Source organism: Diospyros lotus, chromosome 3 (assembly GCF_014633365.1).
Source record: "Diospyros lotus cultivar Yz01 chromosome 3, ASM1463336v1, whole genome shotgun sequence".
Classification (NCBI taxonomy): domain Eukaryota; kingdom Viridiplantae; phylum Streptophyta; class Magnoliopsida; order Ericales; family Ebenaceae; genus Diospyros; species Diospyros lotus.
The window spans coordinates 3,996,473-4,018,098 of record NC_068340.1 but is presented as its reverse complement, the minus strand read 5'-3'; the positions used below and the strand labels follow the sequence as shown (position 1 = coordinate 4,018,098).

The following is a 21,626-nucleotide window of genomic DNA, read 5'->3' as shown; positions in this document are numbered from 1 at the left end:
CGGGGTCTGACCTATTTGCCGACTCTAGTTTATGGGTTATAAATGAATTGAATAATTTGCGAGCGACTCAATGTTTAATTAGATAAAAAATTATTTGAATTCATTTGTTAAGTTAAACGAATCAAATTTTAACATCATTTTAAACTTCATACCATTGATCGATTGATAGTGTTTTGAATTAGGCGTGACTCGCCTTGCTTCAAAGACGGTTAATGTATTTTATCTATCCTTTCTAAGTGTGCCTAATAGAGTAAAGTTTATGAGTTATCATACGAAAGTAAAATTAAAAACAACTCGTTTAAGAATAGTAGGCACAAGTTCTTGAGACCTGAATAATAGAAAAACATGAACATTATGGGCTATTGGGCCATAGCACATTGATTTGGAGGCTGGAGCCCATGTAATACCAATAGTGCCAGCCAACGAGCCCAGCAGTATTACTTACGCCTAAGCCAAGCCTAACGAGTAAAAAAGTGGCCACGTTACTCCAACCAATAGAATTCCAAGATTGACTCAACCAGCCAATGCCAGATCTCCACGTGGAATGCCCACGTAGCTCCGAGCCCCATATTAATATCCCGACGCCAACAAGAGCAACAGTCTCGCCGGAGGGCGATTTGGCAGTTGGGAAAATTCTCTCGCGCCCTCGATCTCATTCTCTCTCACCTTCTCTGCAAATCTCGCCGGAGAAAGGCGGTTGGCTTACCGGATCTGGTGCTTCCGGCGGCTTTTCAGGGCCGCGCAATGGAGTCTCACGGGCTCCGCCGTGTTCTGGTGCTAGCCTTTTGCGTCGCCGGTATTTGGTCGGCTTACATTTACCAAGGCGTCCTTCAAGAGACTGTGTAAGTGCTCTCTCTCCCCCTCTCTGCGCTCTACTTTGATCCCTGCTTAAAAAGTTTGTCAGAGTTAGTGCCTCTTCGCAGCCTACCCGATTGATCGCCGCTTTTATATTGTTGTAATTTCGGTCGAAACGAGGTTAGAGCTCAGCTTCGATTAATCAGAGTATTCGGATGTAAAACTGCAATTTTTTGTGTGTAGTTAGTTCTGTACGGATCGCGTCGTCATTGTCATATTCTGAATTCTATTCCAATCCTGTAGAAATGTGGTTTTTTCATTCACAATGGCATTTGTTGGGCACTCATTTTTGTGCTATTGTAATGTTTAGGTCCACCAAGAGATTTGGTCCAGACAAGCAGAGGTTTGAACACCTCGCATTCCTGAATCTGGCGCAAAATGTAGTTTGTTTAATCTGGTCATTTATCAGTAAGTGTTTCTGTTATCTTTCAACTATGTGTTTCCCTTAACTTGGATTCATACATTACAATCTGTGTGCTTATGGGACAGTGATAAAGCTCTGGTCCAGCAGTAGTAGTGGGGGTGCTCCATGGTGGAGTTACTGGAGTGCTGGCATTACAAATACAATTGGCCCTGCCATGGGGATTGAAGCCTTAAAGTACATAAGTTACCCAGCCCAGGTATCTTATATTTATTTTTTCTAAGTGAACTAATGATCGCTAACTACAATAAAAAGCGTCAAGGATAATAACACATTTTCAAATTAAGCTTACTTTTAGTACATTGAGTGGCCATTGTTTCCTGCAATGATGAAAGATTAGGATATAAAATATTGGGACATGGCCAGATAGATTCAAGTATAAATGCGGTCAATTTGTGTCAATTACTATTATTCATGATTTTATCATAGTCATCAAAAGCTTGGTACATTTCCTTCAAAAGATCATCAATTTATATTATAGTTTGAATGCGGTTACTATATGTTTCTATTATTAATGACAAAAAAAAAAAAAATAAGTATTAGTTTTTGTAAACTTTTGTTGTTGCTTAAATGTGATTGGATAGTTTCTTCTCATTTTTATAGTTAAGAATAGTATTTAATCATAAAAAATTTTATATTCAAAAAAATGTCAATACCCTTTCAAATAATTTCTAAAAACACATTTTTCAATTACTGACTAAACATCTATAATAGCACGAAGTGCATTTCTTGGATCAGGGGCGGATCTAGGAGTAGATCTGGGGGAGGGCTGGCCCCCAGATCCATAACCCATTTCAGCCCTCCTCCCTTGCAAATCTGGGGGAGGGCTGAATCTTGGGGGGGGGGGCTGCAGCCCGTGCCTGCCCCCCCCTAAATCCGCCCCTGTCTTGGATAATCTAGCCAGCTAAACTAGTTTTTCTTGAAAGTAATTCTTACAAGTGTTTTTTGCACAAGTGATTTGCATGACAACAGAAATTTCACAGCAATTGCAAATGGACACGGGATATGTATATTATCAACTGAATACTCCAAGTACCAAAATAGTCAGTTTTTGTATTTGACATTACCCTTCCTCTGTAAAGAGTTTGTTTTCACAATTTGAACCCATGACCTTCCAGTTATAAAGGACCAACCTTGCATTTGCTACCTAAAGTTTCCCTTGTTCTATAAACAACCTTCTTATTTTGTGTACCCTGAAGCAAAATATATTGTTGCTACTAAAACAGGGAAATAAATGCTTTATAGATAAAGTGTTTTCTCCAAGAAATGGGGTTAAAACAAGGAATATATGTGATATATCGTCATAGTCAAAGTTTAGTTTAGGAATACCAAAATACTTCACTTGTACACACCATAAAAGGTATACAAAAAGTATAAAAAGATTCCTTTATTGAAATGAATTCTCTTCAAATTGAGTTACTTCTTTCTTTTTTCCTTTTTTGCTATTTCAGTCTGAGTTGTTTCATTCCCTCATTTGTACCCCTTAAGGCTTGTGATTGTTGTTATATTTGAACCCCACATTTGTAGGAAAAAATTGGATGCTACACGATAAAGTGAAAAATCATACAAGATCTGAAAAAATTAATTAAACAAATTTGATTCCTTTATGCTAGAATTGTTGCAAATTCAGTCTTTCAATGAAATTCACATTTGATTGTTACTACTGAATTAAAGTGTTGGCAAAATTAAAGGCTTGTTGATAGCCATCCTAATTATCTTAACTAATAACCCCAAATAATTTGCACTGGGCGGGAACACATCAAACCATTCTGGCCAAACACACATTGATGCCCATTATTACTAGACTTGAAAAATGCCGGAAGAGTTTATCTAATATAATGACAGAAATTATTCCAAAAGAAACCCTTGAGTTATAGAGACGTGGTTAGAATGGATTTGAAGTAAAAGGTTGGGTTTGATTCCTTTCTCCTGTGATGTGGAGGGAGAGATTTTGTGTTGCTAACCATTACAAATTTTTTGGGGTTCTTAAATTATGGTAAGTTGGAAACTGATTGGGCTACCAACAAGCCTTTTAATTTTGCTTACATTTTAATTCAGTCAGTAGCAAACATTGAGTTTGAGTTTGTTTGAAGGATTGCATTTGCAGTGATTTTGGTGTGAGGCAATCAAGCCTATTTAATTTCCAGATCTTGTATGATTTTCTACTTCATGTAGCACCTGATTTTTCTATAAATAAGAGTTTAAGTGAGGGAATAAAGCCTCTTGGTCTGATGGAATTCCCCTTGACAAAAGAGTTATTCTATATTTTTTGTATATCTCTTCTAGTGCATGAAAGAGTTAAAAAGTATTGTTTTCTTCCTCATGTCTTTGAGTATTTTCTTAGAAGTGATCTTAAATATATTTACCTTTTTGAGAGATTATTTGTCTACCCAATTTTCTTAAGAGTATTTGTATGCATTAGTTTATTATTCTGTAGAGTTTTGTTTGCCCTTCTTTTTTGCCTATTAATTATTAGATGGGTTTTCATGCAAATTTGGTGTTTCTTCAATTATTTACTATTTTTCATTTTTAATGTGTCCTGAAATTAACACAAAAGATATGTGGTGCCTAGCAATCTGTACATCTATGTGCCTTAGCATGTTATTAACTATGCCATTAGTCAGTTGCACTTGATTCACAAACCTGAGCTGAAGCTGTCTAATATGATTCTTTTTGCTGTATTCCGATGAACATTTATCTAGTCATAGCTGAAGCTGTCTGTTTTGATTCAAAAAATACCAATGTAGTACCTTAGCACCTTCTTTTAATTTGAGAAAAGTAAACAAATAATCTAGAATACAGCAACAATAGCAATCTGGTGTAAAAAATTTCCACCTTGTTCTTTTGTATAGATTTGTATTCTTAATGTGACTTTTAGAAGTTAATTGACATTCTAAGTACCATGCTATTGACTCTAACTTGGTTAGGATAAGGTGCAGTTAATGATGATGACAACAACAATAATGATCATAAGCCTCCCCCTTGGTGGGGTTGGCTACATGAATTTTAGACCTCTATCTATCTCTAACCATGGTCATATCCTCTTTTGCCCATAATTCATGATCTAAGATCCACCAACTTTTACATTGGTTATTGGCTACTTAATGTGACCACTCTCCTTTATCTGAGCTCAAGACTGGCTGTCAATAAGAGAAACACCTTCCAACACTTCTGGTGTTGATAAGGATTACTCAACCACAGGCGGGGTTATTATTAACAATCTACAATATTTAGAATGATACCATCCATGATATTTTAATGGGTTGCTATTGTTAACCTAATGCACTAGGTAACTTTCTTTTTTTGTTTTTTGTTTTTTTTTTTCTGGGCATGAAGTATCTTTTTTATGATGGCTCAGGTCTCCTTAGTTGGAACACCGTGCATGTCGGGGTAGCAAAGTTCGTATGAACCGTTTCTGATCCCTTTTTATCTGGCAGTCATGGGATAATGGATCGGAATTTTTGTTTTCCTGTTCTGTTTGGCTGTTCTTCCAAATTATGCTTTTTATCTTCATGTTGTGTTATGGGGTTATTGTAGGAGCACGAGGCACACAGTGTACCTCTAGATTCATGCTGATGTTTCATCTAAATAAACTTGTTTTAATTTACATCTATGGCAGAATAACTTTTCTTTTAATTATGTATTTTATCTCTATTGCTTTAGCCTTTTGCCTGTAGTTTTCAATGAACTAATATTATGGAAATTTAAAGTAAAAAACAAAAACATTACTAGTTTAAATACTCATACTCTTACTATCAATTGCAGGTCCTTGCTAAATCTTCAAAAATGATACCGGGTGAGTCGTCACATATCTTAACTATGTGTGACTATCGTTTGACAAAACTGGTTTAAGGCTGTTTCATCTTGTGAAGCATAAACACTTATAAGAAGGTGCATACCTTGATGCTGAAAACCCTAGAGTCCCTATGTGTCCAACACATGTAGGGCACACGCATTCTTATGGGGCATATCCTTTTCTTTAAAGTTGGAAGAATTGAACATGCTTCAAACACCTTGATGACATACATGTTATGACAAAAGAAAGGAGAAATAAAGTAAAATGGTGATGTACTCCCCTATGTGACATTTTATTTTTTGTTTGCAAGCCAATATGAACTCAAGAGTAACTGGTAACATCCTCCTAGAGAAAAAATAAGCCATACAAATAAAAGAAGAGAAGGGCAAAAAAAGAGATAGAACATATTATGTCGAACATGAAGAGGATTCTTTAGCATGATCTTGAAGTAATTGTTACGGTCTCTATATCAATGTCCCCAGAAAGTAGGTGCTGGCTTTTTTGGTAAGCTTATCAAGGAAGCCTTTGAATTGCTGGCCATGAAGTGACATCAGCCAGCATTTATGGCTTTTGTGAGGAACTATCACTTGGGTACATCTAGGAACATGCAAGAAACACGGATTTCAGTCACCAAAAAACTGAAGGACGTGTCTATTTTGTGATGGATGATGAATGTTCTCCTAACTTTCCTTGACAAGTACAAAGAAAAATCATCAAGAAAAGAAAAATAAGGAACTTCTATGTCCAAACAAGAAAAATAAGGAAAACATTTCTGCCCTGTGCTCTGTTTGTGATGTGTTCAGAAATCCAAAATTTCACTTGACTTATGTAAAGTTCTTATCATAGTATTCGGGTATATCACATCAAAGGTTACAAAACTTTAGTGTCTTTTGCAACTTGATCACTAAACTTCAATTCTTTGCAAAGTGATCACAAACCTTTAAAATGTTTTGCAATATGGTCACTAAAGTGATTTTTTGACAATTTCTCGTCAAAATTGTTGATGTGGCAATGGCCACATCATCGCCACGTCAGCAATTTCGGCTAAGAACTATCAAAAAATCACTTTAGTGATCACATTGTAAAACATTTTAAAGTTTTGTTATCACTTTGCAAGGAATTGAAGTTTAGTAACTAAATTAAAAAGGACACCAAAGTTTTGTGAACTTTAGTGTGATTTACCCCATAGTATTCTGAAGGCAGTTTTTTGTTAAACAGACCTATTTTTTCTTGGCTGTATTGCTTGTTCAAAAAAAAAAAAGAGATGGAAAAGAACAAGACCTTTTATAGTGGTTTATGTGTTTTATGTATTTGATGTCTTCTCTTTTTGCAGTGATGCTGATGGGCGCATTAGTTTATGGTATTCGATACACTTTTCCTGAGTATGTCTGTACTCTTCTTGTTGCTGGTGGTGTTTCTGCCTTTGCTCTTTCAAAGGTGAGGAATATATAATCCATTTCATAGGATGTACAAGCGTTCTTGTCCTCTTTACAAAATGTTGTCTTGTTTTCTGGTTCTTTTCCTTCTACATTATTGTTATCTTGGTAACTTGCTTGTCTGAAAGAAATAGGTCTCTTCCTGTTAAATTTAGTGAGTTATGGGTGAAAAATTGAATACTTCAGTTTTCAGCCTGATCCCAATTGGCTACTTTTTCTAAATACTCTGTGTTCCAGACTAGCTCAAAGACCATAAGCAAGCTGGCACACCCAAATGCTCCTCTTGGATACGGACTGTGTTTTCTTAATCTTGCATTTGATGGATTTACGAATGCTACTCAGGATTCACTTACAGCAAGGTATTTCAGACGAAGTTGTGTTTTATTGCATTTCTGATTGTCTATATTTGTTATTGCACTTCAATGCTTCCCCCCTCCCCCATTTTCTTCTGTTTTTTTTTTTTTTCTTCTTGGCCGGGGGGATGGGAGACTTGAAAAGATATGCAACATGACATGGTCATTCTCTATCAAATGTAACGTGTCCTGATGGCGTAAGAATGACTCACGGTCTTGTAATTTTGTCCTAGCTTTGAACCTTTTCCACCAGTGAATTATCCATTTTCCTGTCACGAGCATAGTACTGTGCTGAAAATAACTTTTGGCAAATGTCATAGGCTATAGGTTTGATAAAGTTTGTTTCATGTTTCGAATTATTAGTTAAAAGTAATGGACCATGTTTATAAGTTTATCCGCAAAATGGATAAAAACAGTGCCCCCTGTAAATTCCAAATCTTTACCATATGACATCATAATTGGGAGATTGGAATATAGTAAAAGTTCAAAGAAATAATGTTCTCTTAAACTACAATGCTTTGCTTTACTTCAAGGGCTTCTTGTCACAGCTCAAAATGTTTCCATCTCTACAGACTGCTTTGAACATTGATTCTCAACTTCCCCCCTAGAATATAACTGCAAGGACACCTCTGAACTGTGATTTGCTGTGTCTTGCTCAGGTACCCAAAAACAAGTGCCTGGGACATCATGTTGGGTATGAACTTGTGGGGTACCATTTACAATACGGCCTTCATGTTTGGGTGGCCGAGCGCCAGTGGATACGAGGCTGTTAAATTTTGCAAGCAGCATCCGGAGGCAGCATGGGACATTTTCCTCTACTGTTTATGCGGTGCAGTGGGCCAGAATTTCATTTTTCTTACCATTAGTCGATTCGGTTCCCTTACTAACACTACCATCACAACAACACGCAAGTTCGTCAGCATAGTAGTCTCTTCGCTGCTGAGTGGAAACCCTCTTTCTCAAAAGCAATGGGGAAGCGTTATCATGGTTTTTTCCGGGTTGTCATACCAGATCTACCTCAAGTGGAGGAAATTGCAGAGGTCGCAGAAGAAGAGGAAGCCCATGTGAAGGAAGACGAGAGCTTTGCTGTGTTATTATTGAAACTTACTATTTACCTTAATTCTTCAATTCTCGTCTATAGCATTTGTATAACCGTAAGGTTCATTTTTAACTTTTTGAATATAGAGGCTTGTAAGGTTACAGAACTTAATTCAAATTTACATGTAGTAGTGAAGTTTTGAGGTGCCATCTGAACTACTTAGTGTTAGTGAATATCAGTGCCGTTTGGTTCAACTGACATTTGATAATTTTATATGTTTTTGGTATTGTTGTGTATTGATATGAGTTGTGAAGTCTTATTTACTTATTTCCTTCCCCCCTCCACCACCTTCGAAATAAAAGGAGTAAATAAATAAAATTAATGTGAAAACGAAAAAAATTAACAGTGTGGAGGGGTCAGTGATTAGCTGGCGTTGAACATATGCGGATTTGACTGAGACTGATGTGCCACTTTAAGCCTATTACACACACACACACATATGTAACCTTAATTCTGAACCCTCTGGTAAAAGGTGAAAGAGAGAGAGAGAGAGAGAGAGAGCATTTGATTTATTTTGTATTCCCTCCCTCTTTTACCAAGTTCTTTTGCTTTGATCATGATGAGACTACTCCACCACCATTGCTGACCAGCTTAAACCCAACAGATCTATCAGACCCCTCCCTCCTTCCTCGCAGCAGCATTCTCATTTTCAAATCCCAGAGGAAAAGGGAACACAGGTTTCATTTGTGTAAGTGCCGTGTCTTCTTTCTTTCTTATTCTTTTTCCATTCTCCACGTTCTTATCTTACTTGAATTTCTGGGTGCTGATACTTCCACCGTCGTGTTTGTTCTATTATTAATATTTAATGTTTCTCTGGTTGGCTGCTCTGCTTCATATTTCTTTCATTTGTTTTCAGAAGTTCTCTGAAGGCAGAACAAGAAGCAGACGCCAATAGAATTTCTACAAACAAAAACCATATCACATTCTCCACTCCTATCCATATATTTTACAATATTTCATGAACACATGAATTGTCCCCCTGCACACCTACTTACTAAGCTAGAAGGAGATCAACACAACCTGTTGATCCGCTTTTCCTGTTTTTCCCTCTACGGCTTTACTCTTTTATCTTTTTCCCCTTATCCAGACCCCGCCTTCAAGGGATAATATAGGCGAGATGCCCCTATACAAATGACAAGTCAAGAACAAATCTTTCACCGGGAAAAGGAATACCCACGTCCAAATCCCGTAACAAAAGAGTAAAAAAAAAAAAAAAAAGACAGGGATCACTCTTCAAAGTCACACGAAAATTAAAGATTATAGGTACGGTAGCTCTAAGGGTCCGTTAACTCTTGAGAGAACGATAACATACTGTCAGATCTGCGAGAATGCACCCAATCATTCTAGTCAGAAACCACAGAACTTAGGCCACTTCGTAAAACTGAGGTTGAAATGACTGCAATCAAAGTGCAGTCAGAAAGAGAAGGAAAGAGCTCTATATGCTGAAAACTTTAGGTAATTTAGTAATTATAATGGCTGCAAACGACGTACTTGAGATGGATCATCAATGTTGATCATAAGCTCTGGAGCAGTGCCCTCTTGCAGGGTGGAGGTTGGGAAGGATTAGCGCTTGAATTTGAGGATGGAGATTCCATTCCAAGTGTTTTCAGTAGGAATTGCCTTTCCTGAATAAATGTATGAAAACTTGTGTATTCAGCCAACATTTAGTAGAAGGATATACGCAGAGAAACAAGTGTGATGGCTTAATTCGCAAACCAAAGACGACTCCTTCACCAGTTAAAATATTGACAGAAGGCGGCTATGGCGAAGAAAAGATGATTAAATGTGAATACCTGATTATCTTTTGTAAAACTTAAGCCACCTGATTATATTTTGTAGAACTGTTCATGAGCCAGACAGAATGAACAGTTCTAATTGAACTCAACCCAATCAGACCATGGTCTGAATTATTTGGGGGTAGGCTACAGGGATCACCACTTCCTCCCAACTACCTCTATTAAAAGAACCATTCAAGGGGTTAACTAAATTCGTTGCACTACGTGAAAATTAAAACTATTGGTTGAAAACAAGCAGCCCTACGTAGGAATGATCCGTTGCAAATTTCTGCAGGAAGATGGCCAATTCAGACAATTATTCGTAATTTAGCTCACTATTCTGAATTTATGGTAACGTTGTGTGTTGAGTTCATATTAGATGTATCAGTGATTAATGACCAGTAATGATGCGCACACGGAATTTTTAATTATTTTATGTATACTATATATGCTTATTATTTAATTCCATCCCACTATATTATAATTTTTATATTTTATATTTTATCTTTTATTTACTTTATTTAGATAATTATACTAAAATAATATTACGGTTAAGAATAGGATAGAGTTTTAGGCTATAACGAAGGCTACAATGTATTGACAAATTCACACTTTGGGTATTGATTTCTCTTTCTTGATCTTAAGCTGCTTCCGCTCTTCTTCTTTCTAAATTTCTGGCTGGTCCGTGTTAAATTGGTACTAGATCAAACCTCTTGGCTCCATGGCTTTCATCAATTTCATCACCATACACCATACACCATACATCAGCAGCAGTTTCCGCCATTACAACAGCAAGCCCGTTCATCAGAAACCCACCGTCTTAATCCTCAACAGCGACCGACAGGAGCAATCGACGCATATCAATCCACCGAAACGACCGAAGGCCACCGCTGAAATCAACAGTAGTCTCCTTCGTTCTTCACCAGAACCCTCGTCGTCGGCAACGTCGTCAAGGTCGGAACTCCATCGGCTAATCCCCTGCTGTTACCCCAGCCGATTAACCCGCCCTCATACCTCAATTTCAGAGCCCGATTACAAACTTAACCCAATTTCAGTTGACCCGAGCCCAATTTGGTACCCGACCCATTCCAGAACACTAATTTGCTTTGAACCCAAGCCCATAACCACTATAGCCTTCAATCCAAGCCCAAACCAGATTCATCTTACCCAATAACAGATGCGGAAGGGGTTTCTTTCCTTCCTCTTGGTTTAATTTTCTGTTTTCAAAATTTGCGTTAATTTATTCTTGTGTGCTTTTTAGAATTTTCATAGCCGTGCTTGAATTCTTTAACCATATTTGCCTCACTACACTTCATATATTTTGTAATTTAGTTAAAAAAATTGCCTTAATTGTCAATTGGTCTCAACATATTTGATCAGAGTGTGTCAATGAACATGCAGAGTGGTAGGGCCATGGAGTCTAACCTCTCAGACCATTCTTCCCAACCACTAGCCCAAGTATTACAAAGTCTTCAACAGCCACAAACCCAAATAGGTCAAATGCATACTAAAGTTGAAGCTTTGACCACAAGGGTTGAAGAATTTGAAATGAACCGTCATCAATCTAAGGCTGAAGAGAGTGATGCATCTTACATTAGGAACCATCACGATAGACGAGAGGGCATGATACCTGATGCGGGCCATAATATACATAGGGATTCAGAAAGAGACCATGGTAACTACCATTGAAACGCTAACATTCCTCTAACCAATCAGGATGAGTTACTCTTGAAACATGTCAAGTTAGAAGCCCCTACCTTTGATGTTTGCCTTGATCCTTGGGCTTTCATCCAATGGACTAATTCTTTGAATGGTACAATTTCCCAGAAAATAGAAAAGTTTTATTTGCACATCTAAAATTAACTGGGGGAGCCAAACTTTACTGGGGAAGTGTCAAAGCCCTCCTAGCAAGAAGGTGTCAACCTCCAATCAAGGATTGGGAAGAAATGAAGGCACAACTTCAAAAGAGGTACCTTCCTCCATCTTAACGGACCAATGGAACAATCTTAGACAGGATAACAAAAGTGTGCATGACTATTTGTCCCAAGTTGATGATTTAAGATGAGGTGTAACATCTTGAACATCTTTGAGGATGAAATTGTAACTTTGAGTAGGTTTAAAGAGACTTAATGACGATCTTAAGAGGGAAGTAGTTCTAAGAGGTATAAAGACCCTTGATCGCGAAGACCCTTGATCACGCTTATACTTTGGCCCAAAACTATGAGCTTTTGTCGAGACCTTAGTATGTTAGACGTAGAGGCAGTCATCCTTCTCCAGATTAGGTTGTGCCCCCCTTCCCCCCGGCGGGCTAACTAACTCTTTTGAGGATTTTCACATTCAGCACCAATATTTGTTTTGTGTTAGTTGGCTTTATATCCCATCCCATGATCAGTGAAAGATTTCTTAGTGTGGGAAATTCATGCAAGAGATCTTTCAAGACATTTTGGGCATAACAACACCATTAAGGAAGTAGAACACCAATTTTATTTGACGAGTCTAAAAAGAGACATAGCCAAGTTACTCCATTAGCATTGCACTTATCAGTTAGCCAAACATAAGAAACAAAGCACTGGCTTCTATACTCCCCCAGTGCTGTTCCTAGGTGTTCGTGGCAAGATGTTAGCATGGATTTTGTTTAGGTCTTCCCTGCACCCCGAAAAAACATGACTCAATTTTTGTGGTTGTGGATCATTTTTCAAATTGACCCATTTTATCCCACTTAGCAAAACCTCCTATGCATCTGAGGTTATATACTTTTGTGAAATTGTCAAACCATATGGTCTTCCTAAGACCATAGTTTTTTATTGAGATGTTTGATTTACTTGTTATTTTTTGAAAAATCCTATGGCATTTAGTTGGGACCAAGCTAAAATTTTGCGCTGCATTCCCACCCAAATGAATGGACAAATTTGTTAAGTCTCTCAATTGAGACTTGAGCAGAACAGAGAAGAGGGAAAGATAGAGAGACAAGAGAGAGAGTTTTGGAGGGAGAATTTGAAAGAGAGAATTGAGAGGGAAGTGAATTAGGAGGGAAAGAATTCTATATTCTCAACATGAACTCCCATCCTCTTACATCTTGGCCTTATATAGGCCCTTCCCACTGGTTTAACAGCATAACCGTGGGGAATCAATCAATAACTAAGGCTACTGCTTTTACAAGAAATTTGAAAATTGCCCTTGGGTCGTGACAAAATTGAGGTTGTCAACTTACTTGTAGGAAATTTGTTGAGATGCTTGGTGTAAGACAACCAAATGAATTGAGATTTGATCTTCCCCACTACACAATTTGTATATAACAACTCTTTTAATAGGTCTAACGATATGATTCCATTTGAGGTAGTAGATGGTTACATAGTGTCACAGGTGGATTCTTCTTTCCCAAGTGCGGCCTTAGATGCCCTGAATGTCCCTTGAAGCACTAAGTCAGCCTATCAACCTAGATGTTATTCAACAAGGTTGGAAATAGATGGAAGGTGGAAGAGAAGTCAAAGACACAAGCAAGACGTGCGAAAGGAAGGCAAACTTTCAGTAGGTGTGGGAAAATTGAACAAGTTTCATCAAGCACAAATGTGTCATGTACGAATTGAGTATTTATAGGCCTCAAAGCTCGCTCAAATTCGGTGAAGGTGGCAAAAATCTAACGCAATATTGATTTTTAAACTTCTGGTGCGGAGTGTTGCGTGCGCCCATATTGGCCAGGCCGCGCGCACCTAGTTTAAATGTGTGCACGAGCGCCTCGCCAGCCCGCCTCAATTTGAAATGCCTGAGTGCACGCACACACCAGGATGCTTGTGCCGCCATCTCCCTCCAGCTGCACAGTGTTGCACTGGTGCCGTTTGTTGGATGAACCTCCACCTATCTGATCGAAATTATTGGCCTGTGTGGGGCTCACGGGCACCAAAACTTGGCCAACACTTTGGTATCCCATGACAATAGGAAGCCTTTAACCCCCATTCCCATGTCACCCCAACGTTCGAGTGTTAGAATCCGCTGTGTCTTTTGCACAACACATTTGTGATGCGTGTTGAGATCAATAAACAACTCGAGGCAAGTAATTCATTATACTATCTTCAAGTTGATATTCATAGGCATCGTGTTGAATTTATTAGCGGTGGTTATGTTATGATCTGCCTAGGCCAGAGCAGTTTCCTCAGGAACTTTCTTAACTTGCAACCTTGTAGTGCGGGTTCTTAAAAAAAGTTGGACTGAATGCATATGTCATTGGTATACCACCTGATTTTGGTTTTAGCTCACATTTAATGTTGAGGACCTTGCTGCATATAGAAGCCATATCACACCACTTGATGATCCATTCATTAATTCACCTACCAACTATCCTCAACCCCAAGCCTAACACTTCATCACCTAAGCCTAACACTTCATACCTTGTAAATTCTGCACACAAGGTTAAAATTGATGTTATTTTAGATAAACAGATTATTTTTATCAGGGATTGGGGATTCAACAATTCTTTGTCCGTTTGAAAGGTCATCCTAGTTCTGATTCTACATGGATCACTAGAGCCAAATTGTAATAGCTTGACCCTCATCCTGGAGTTACAGGAGCCGACATGATATAGACATAACGACAGTGTTCTCTTTCTATCATAGGGGAGTCTGTGTTGATGACAACACACGATATCTAGTGATACAGGTATATGGTAGGTGGCAACAGAAGACCATCTGACCACTTTCCTTATGATTGGGCAATTGAGTAGCAAGGATCCATAAAACTCAAGGACGAGTTTGTCTCCCATTGAGGGACATTGATAGGATATTTAGTTGATTTATCTTATTCTATTTAGATTCTAGATTTTTTCTTTTATTTATTTTTTGAGATAATTGTAGTAAGGGTAATTATATTATAGTTAGAATAGGATCTCATCTTATAAATTTGCATAAGATGTATTCAGAAATTCATGTTATTGAATACAAAAATTTACTGATTTTCTCTCCTGAGTATTCTCTTTCTGTTCTTTCTTAATTCTTCTTCTCGTATTCCTTCCTTAATTTCTTCTCTTTCTTCTTCGATCCTTCTCAATGTTTGGCTGTTTCAGATCATCCCCGTATCATAAACATTTTGTACTTCAAAATATATATCTAATTGGTTCCAACGGCAAGATGCGTGCAAACTAATTGAAGTTTGTTGTACACCACTCCTAGAAATGAACAAAAACATCTAAGTTTTCAAACTTGAACATATGCTTAAACTTCACCACTAATGAGGTGGAGCTGGTCCTTTGAAGTTGATGTGAACAAGATAATATGCTCTGACTTTATCTAAATTCTTTTATAGACTAGGATAGTTAGTGGTGCTGCATCTGCTACTAGTATGGTGGTAAGTTGATTGCTTCCTATGAGGATCCAAGTGCTAGTATGGTGGTAAAGGCCTAACACCCAGCATACTAGAAGTCTTATTGCTGGAAATATTAGTAACAGTGACAGAAACATATTTAGTGTTACCATTATATAATTGGTCCAAAAAACAAATTTTAGCTAGTTTGACAATCAATAGCATGTTTGTCTATCTTATTTGTGTTCTGTGGAGGATGATGAGTGGGTGGCTGACTTTATGACACAAAGCATACTGCTATCCATAAGGTTAATAACAGCAGACTCAAAGATAAGATGACTTACACTTTCTGAAAATTTAGGGCTGGGGATCTCTGCAGCAAACGATCTGAATATTGGGGTTACTTGAAGAGGAGAACTGAACTCTGTACTTGAGAAGGAAGAGATGACTCCAACGTGTTCTTTTTTATAGTAACGAGATGGCAAGACATCAGCAGCAATTAAATAAAATATTTTTTTTCAGAAAAATTCTTGTCTATGATTCTATTGGATATGTAATAAGAGAATACCCAGTAATCCCGAATAAAATAGAGAATAATTACCTTGATTTGTGGTTTCCCCATAAAAATTTCCATTTTCACCATCACAATTTTCGTCACCCATATGAGTTGCCTGCAACTCAGCTATGCTGTCTTGATATAGAGTAGAGATATCACATTGACTCTGTTCCATTTTATCACGTGCCAAATCATAGAGGAGAGTTGATCCTGTACTGTGCTCAGAGCTGCAGGGGGACTCTTCGCATAAATCAGGTTGCCTGCAGTAAAAATACTCTAAAGCTATATCATGAGTAAGATCTACTTGAATCTTAATAGTAATATGCTTGTTTTTATTACCTCCAGGATGGTTGACTGCCCTCATTACTACTCCTTAAGTCCTCTACCAAGTCTTTACAAACTTCAAGTTGAAAATCCATATCATATATTCTATTATTGAGCACATCACTCCCATTGGTTTGGTGCAGAAAATCTTGTAGAACCTGAATATCATTTTTAGTTTTATGTTAAAAAGTATGCAACACTAGGGTGTGGTGTACGATTTACTACTACTGCAATTTAAACAAAATATTTAATTAGTTTGCAAGACTTTGTTAGCAAGAAGCATGTCACAGTCCTGTTTCTGGCTCATATATGGATTGGGAGCATCAGCTCAAACTATCTATCTCGAAGTTTTTGTGCAAGGAACACAAAAAAATATATAAAGCCACAAAAGAACCATACCAGATAACCACATCTGTTACCACTAAGAAGTTGTTGAAAGAAATGTGTTGGTTGCTTTTTCAATATCATTCATGCATTAAACTGATTAATTGGGCGGCACCTCTTGTATGCCTTATCAAAAGAGCGCGGGGTAAATCATGTGGGGTTTGTAGGCAAGGCATCCTCAGACATGTAAAGTTGTGTATTGAGACATAACCAAGATAGTGACCATAATGTTTCTCACCTCCCATGCATTTTCAAGACTCTGCCCTGTACCCTCTGTGTTAACTTTGACCGCAAGCGAGCTTAGTAGTTCTGCTTGTTGCAACAATGCAAATATCTTTGGATCATCCTTTTTGAGAAAAGTTCCTTGAATATTGTGGCTATTAACTGCTTTTGAAAAGGAAGAAAGTAGCATTATCACATCAGTTCTTAATCTTGGGGTGAGAACGATAAACAGACTTTTTTTCCGAGCGCAGAAATGGCAAACATTTCGTTGGCTAAAACCCTTGGTGCCATGATATTTTACAATTTCTGCAATGTATTATCCAGGTCATGACTATTAAGTTCATTTTCCAGTCAGGTGGATTTACCTTCATTTGAGATTTCCTTGGTGTCATGGCCGTGATGCCTAGAAGACAGGTCTTCCAGATTATGGAGGTTTTGCACCAATACCGCAAATGGAGGCCTGGGCTGGTGATCTGTTTTTGTTCCACATTCCGTGGACAATCTTTTTCCATGATTGCAGTTTTCCGTTAGATCAGAGAAATGGGTCCTCCTACAATCATGACAATTGGGAGTTAAAACTTTTGCAACAACAATTCCTTTATAATAACGTTCACTTGGAATTAGGCATTCCCCATGGGCTGCACCTTATTTTCTTTAGAAGTGTTGCAGTTTCTGATATTTCAGCTGCACTAGACTCATTTCCAAAGAGGCCCCTTATGTTATTTCGGTATGAAATGTTGTTCCCTTTTGCTAAGGCGTCATGTTTTGCCCTCTTCTTACACAGGGTGGAGAATCGATTCTTCACAGCATTATCAGTTCTAAATAAACCAAACAACAGACAAACTGAACTTTATTACTTTAATGCCATGAAATTCCGTACTTTAAAAGAAGAAACAAATATTTAGAACTTCGCATACCTCCCCGATACCACCTTTGCTATTTCAGTCCATCTGTTACCAAATATTTTTTGAGCCTGCATTTGATCTTAAAGGTGTTAGATTCCCTCGTATGCTTACCAAATATTTTTCTAGGCCTGGCCGAATCATTATAAATCTGCTCTGTTTTGTTTTATACTCAAAACTACTAATACTTTTGGAAGCAAGTCGATCAACTAACTAATGTTTGAACAGAGATCAATAAAAGCTACCGGAAAGAAAATTAATCCAACATTAGTAAATTAAGGTGCAGTTCATAAATTAATTTACCTCACATAGGAGCACGTCTTCCTCTGGAGACCATCCCCCCTTCTTGAAATCAGAATTCAAGTATGTGTACCATCTGAATTAAGGATTCGTCACATCCATGTTGGGGTAGAGCTAGAAAACCAAAAAGGAAAAGAAAAATGATAAGGAGTATTGAAATGGATTTTACCTTCTTCTGCATTGTCTGGTTGTTTTATCCTTGAACTTTGATGCAATGATTGACCAACTGCAAACGTAAATTACACAAAAACCCATTGATTTCATTCAATAAACCGCCTCTAATCCCGTCAAAAACAAAACTTGAATCAAAGACAAATAGGAAATTAGCGACAATAACTAACAGAACTATACTTTTCTGTTCCGTGAACTTGAATTTGCTCACGAAGAATATCATCCTCCTGCAACTCGAAGCAATCCTTATTATATCAGAGAAAGCCAACCAAAGCAGACCGAATGAATTGAAAGGGCTAAACGGGCAGATACCTCTTGCGACCATGAAACTATGTGACGCTCCTTCTGGCTAGACTTCCCCATTTCCTTCCCTCTTTCTCACTCGCATCGCATGCTAAGGCTACGAGTATTTATTGTCTTGTATGTATATATATAATTTGTAAGGCAAGGAAGAGCTCGTCCCCTCCCTTCTTCTCTTTCCAAAACAATCGACAAACACGACGCGTCTTTTACCTCAACGCAATTGCCCAGGACTCGAATTTTTCACTCCCTTTTTTTTTTCTTCTAATATCACGGAATTGAAATTAGGGTTCAAACAAAGCACCGCAAATGCACCAATTGCAATCGTGGCTCCTGATTTCCCTTTGGACGTTGTATAGTGTTCACAGAAACAGAGAGTGTATATAATTGGGAGTGACGACCCGAGAGTAGGTTACCTCACCTAGGATCCGAACTTTTGACTCGCTTTTTTATCAAGGAATCCAAATTAACAAGGCAAGGAAAATGCGCTAATTGCAAACGTAGCTCGCGATTTACTTTGAACATTGCATTGCATTGATAATATGTTCATATATAGCGATCCGATTGAAACAGTGATGTCCGGAAGTTGTCGAAGACGAGGAGAAACAGAGCGCGCGCATACAGATTGGAGAGATTTGCTGAGTGGATCTTCAATCGAGAGAGATTTGCTGTGCCGTGTGTGTACTTGCGCTGCTTCTTCTCCTCCTCCTCCTCCTCCTTTCGGTTTCTCTTTCCCTCTCTCTCTCTCTCTCTCCAAAAAGCAGGAACTTTCTCTCTCTAAAAGGCGTTTGCGTTCCTTTAACCAAACGGATCGTTGCTTTTGAGCGCGGGGATGGAGGCAAGTTTGAAAAAACAGACGCTGAAATCCACAAACCACCAAAGCATATGCGTTTCATCAATGTTGTCTCTGACCTTATTCCTTCCCACGCCACTCACCCCTTCGCCCCGCCTTCCCATCACTACTATCATTACCTCGTTTCATTAGTATTAATATTAATAATTTTATTATGTTAAGGGTACAAGTCAAGTGGTCTAGACACGATAAATTGAGATTCGCACCGGTAAATTATGTGTTCAATTTTTTATCTTGCACAAAAAATTAAATTTTTTACCTACAATTTATCTTTTTTGTCAAAATCAAAAATACGAATTACGAGAGATCATGCAAAATGATAATCCCAATAATAATAATTTAATTAACCATCGTGTCAGGTGAGGTCATTGTCTACTAACTAATAGATAATAAACAAACGTTAATTGTTGTGTTTAAATTTTAAATTTAAATTTTAATAGCCTTTCAAAGTCTTTATTAGTATTGAAAATTCTCTATATTGAATTTATCTCCTTTTACGAAAAAATGATTATTAATTAATTATATCATAATGATAACGTTAAGCATTGTCTTTGGGACAATAATTAAAGTGTTATTTTTGGATAAGGTGGATGTAATACACATTATTTTAGCATGTAGCAACTAATTATTTGTAAAAACTCAAATTAAGATGTAATAATGTACATATGCATGAGGCCACATAAGAGTTTTCGGGGGCATTGAATTGACATTTTGTGTGTGGTTTCATTTGAATTATGGGCGCGTTTAATTAAACAATACAGGGCATCCTTCGTGACCCTACAAGCCCTACAATTAATAACATCAGTGGACTAAGCATCTGCCGCACAGGCAAGCATGCATGGAGTAGGCAGTGAATGAAACCAAGTATTGGGGCAGCCTCATTGATGGATCAAGGTGATCCTAAATCCAATCCAGAGCATAGGTTAAGTGATGGGTAAGTAATATCTTAAGTTTAGTATTAATAGGTTATGAGTTTGATAATCGGCTTAGATAAGGATCAAAGACCCATTTACGATTTATTTTCTTTGTCGAAATCAAGGGCATGAGTCACGAAAGACCGTGCAAGAATGATAATTCCAAAATAATCGTAAATCCATTCATATTCAAATATTTGTTGCCAACTCTGGTAATTAACATTTGGCACGTGCATTTAATTAATTTGTAAAGAAAGTTATAGCTAGGCTGCTACCAATTTTGCTATTTAATTTGAGTGTCTAATGATAAATTGGATAAAGTGGAAAGCAATTAATTCAGTAGTTTCAAAGTTTTGACATGTGACTTTTAAGTTATGTTTAATTTCAATCTGCATTTCATTTTGTAATTATAATGCCAATTTTATTAATTATATAGCTTCTTAAATTTAAAATTAAGGATAAATTTCACATACTATCGGCAAAATTTACTTAAATTGCACTAACTATTTTTCTGTTTTTGAAATTAATATGCACATAATTCCTTGAGCTAGTTTCATGATTGTGAATTACTTTTCACCTCTTTTAACATAATTATTACAATTAAAAAACAAAAGAAAAATTACAAAAAAGTGATGGTCAATTGATTGCTACCACCATCATCTTCTATCTTCTAGGTTTAAAGAAGAACCCACAATTGTGTACATGCGCACACCAAGTGGCATTTGTGATGGTATGTAGGGTTTTCAATTAAATGTCATTATTGTGAAATTGATCGATAGAGAGAGACAGAGATTTCATAATTGATGGGGTTTCAACGAAAATCCTATTGGTCAAGATAAGATTTTTGGTAAAACCTCAGTAGTTACAAAATTGTCAAAGAGAGAAATAGTTGTCGACGATCATTAGAGATAAGACATTAAATAAATGATTTATTAAAATCGTTGTAAAATGAGAAATAAGAGAAAAAAGAGATAAGCGTGAGATGAGAAAGAAAGAGAATAATTTTTTATATATTAGGATAAAATAGTTAATTTTCATATTCATCACTTTAAGTGTAAGTGTGGTTTATGTCATTTTAAAAAATATATGGGTGATAGGTGCAATTTAAACGAATTTCGAGGTAGCATGTGAAATTTATCCTAGAATTAAATAAGGACGACAAAGTCTTTCCAAAAAAAAAAGAAAAGATCTCTTGATAACTAAATTAAATTTCAAGATAGCCCTTCTATATAATTTTTTGTGGGTCACAATTTAAAAGATCAATGTTTTTGATAACTAATTAATTTACTTGATTGAAAGATCTATCTCATGTCTCGAGGAGAGAATAAAAATTCAAACAACAATTAGAGTGACCAAGAAAAGCTTAATAGTCATGTAAATCAATGAATTAATCATACATGGATGGAGGTGGAGTATACAAACAAATGCTTTTTGAAGAAGCAACCAAAATATACATACAAAAGGAAGGTGTAGGAATGGCGTAGAGTGTGGAGACTTCAAGATATTTGCCCAACTGGTAGCCATCAAAGGGGGCACAAACACATGACATGGAAAGGACTAGACCTTGATATTGATATTGATACTGATAGAACCCTATGCCCAAAAGCTTTCTCTGCATTTTCCCGCACTTTCCTTCCCTTTTCAAAGTTGAAAAACCCTAGATAAGATGCCCA

General features: G+C 37.2%; 2 protein-coding genes across 9 annotated transcripts; one reads left to right on the top strand and one right to left on the bottom strand.

Annotated features, from left to right (window-relative positions):
• The first annotated feature begins 699 nt into the window (after positions 1–699).
• LOC127797060 (UDP-galactose/UDP-glucose transporter 3) lies at positions 700–8,186 on the top strand. Its single transcript, XM_052329557.1, has 7 exons — positions 700–842; positions 1,166–1,263; positions 1,345–1,475; positions 5,042–5,072; positions 6,406–6,509; positions 6,746–6,867; positions 7,521–8,186. Exons 1-7 carry the CDS (start codon positions 745–747, stop codon positions 7,927–7,929), a joined length of 993 nt encoding a protein of 330 aa, XP_052185517.1. The 5' UTR covers positions 700–744; the 3' UTR covers positions 7,930–8,186.
• LOC127797059 (transcription factor MYB124-like) lies at positions 736–19,123 on the bottom strand. 8 transcript variants are annotated; one of them, XM_052329554.1, is made up of 13 exons: positions 18,199–19,123; positions 18,067–18,113; positions 17,885–17,941; positions 17,719–17,791; positions 17,431–17,486; positions 17,158–17,331; positions 16,879–17,063; positions 16,530–16,675; positions 15,923–16,065; positions 15,629–15,843; positions 15,372–15,487; positions 9,452–9,585; positions 8,264–9,356 (listed from the first exon to the last, which is right to left on the bottom strand). In XM_052329554.1, exons 1-12 carry the CDS (start codon positions 18,247–18,249, stop codon positions 9,475–9,477), a joined length of 1,374 nt encoding a protein of 457 aa, XP_052185514.1. In that variant the 5' UTR covers positions 18,250–19,123; the 3' UTR covers positions 8,264–9,356; positions 9,452–9,474. The 8 variants fall into 8 exon arrangements, 5 of the variants coding, with proteins under 5 accessions (XP_052185515.1, XP_052185514.1, XP_052185513.1 ...); XM_052329553.1 differs by having other exon boundaries at positions 8,264–9,280; XM_052329555.1 differs by lacking the exons at positions 8,264–9,356; positions 9,452–9,585 and adding an exon at positions 736–884.
• Between the last annotated feature and the right edge of the window lie 2,503 nt (positions 19,124–21,626).

Coding starts and splice junctions, on each gene's coding strand:
- LOC127797060 (XM_052329557.1), top strand. CDS start 745: ATGGAGTCTCACGGGCTCCGCCGTGTTCTGGTGCTAGCCTTTTGCGTC. Junction 843..1,165: donor GGCGTCCTTCAAGAGACTGT/GTAAGTGCTCTC, acceptor TGTAATGTTTAG/GTCCACCAAGAGATTTGGTC. Junction 5,073..6,405: donor ATCTTCAAAAATGATACCGG/GTGAGTCGTCAC, acceptor CTCTTTTTGCAG/TGATGCTGATGGGCGCATTA.
- LOC127797059 (XM_052329551.1), bottom strand. CDS start 18,249: ATGGGGAAGTCTAGCCAGAAGGAGCGTCACATAGTTTCATGGTCGCAA. Junction 17,064..17,157: donor ACACTTCTAAAGAAAATAAG/GTGCAGCCCATG, acceptor TCATGATTGTAG/GAGGACCCATTTCTCTGATC. Junction 15,488..15,628: donor TGGGGAAACCACAAATCAAG/GTAATTATTCTC, acceptor ACTATAAAAAAG/AACACGTTGGAGTCATCTCT.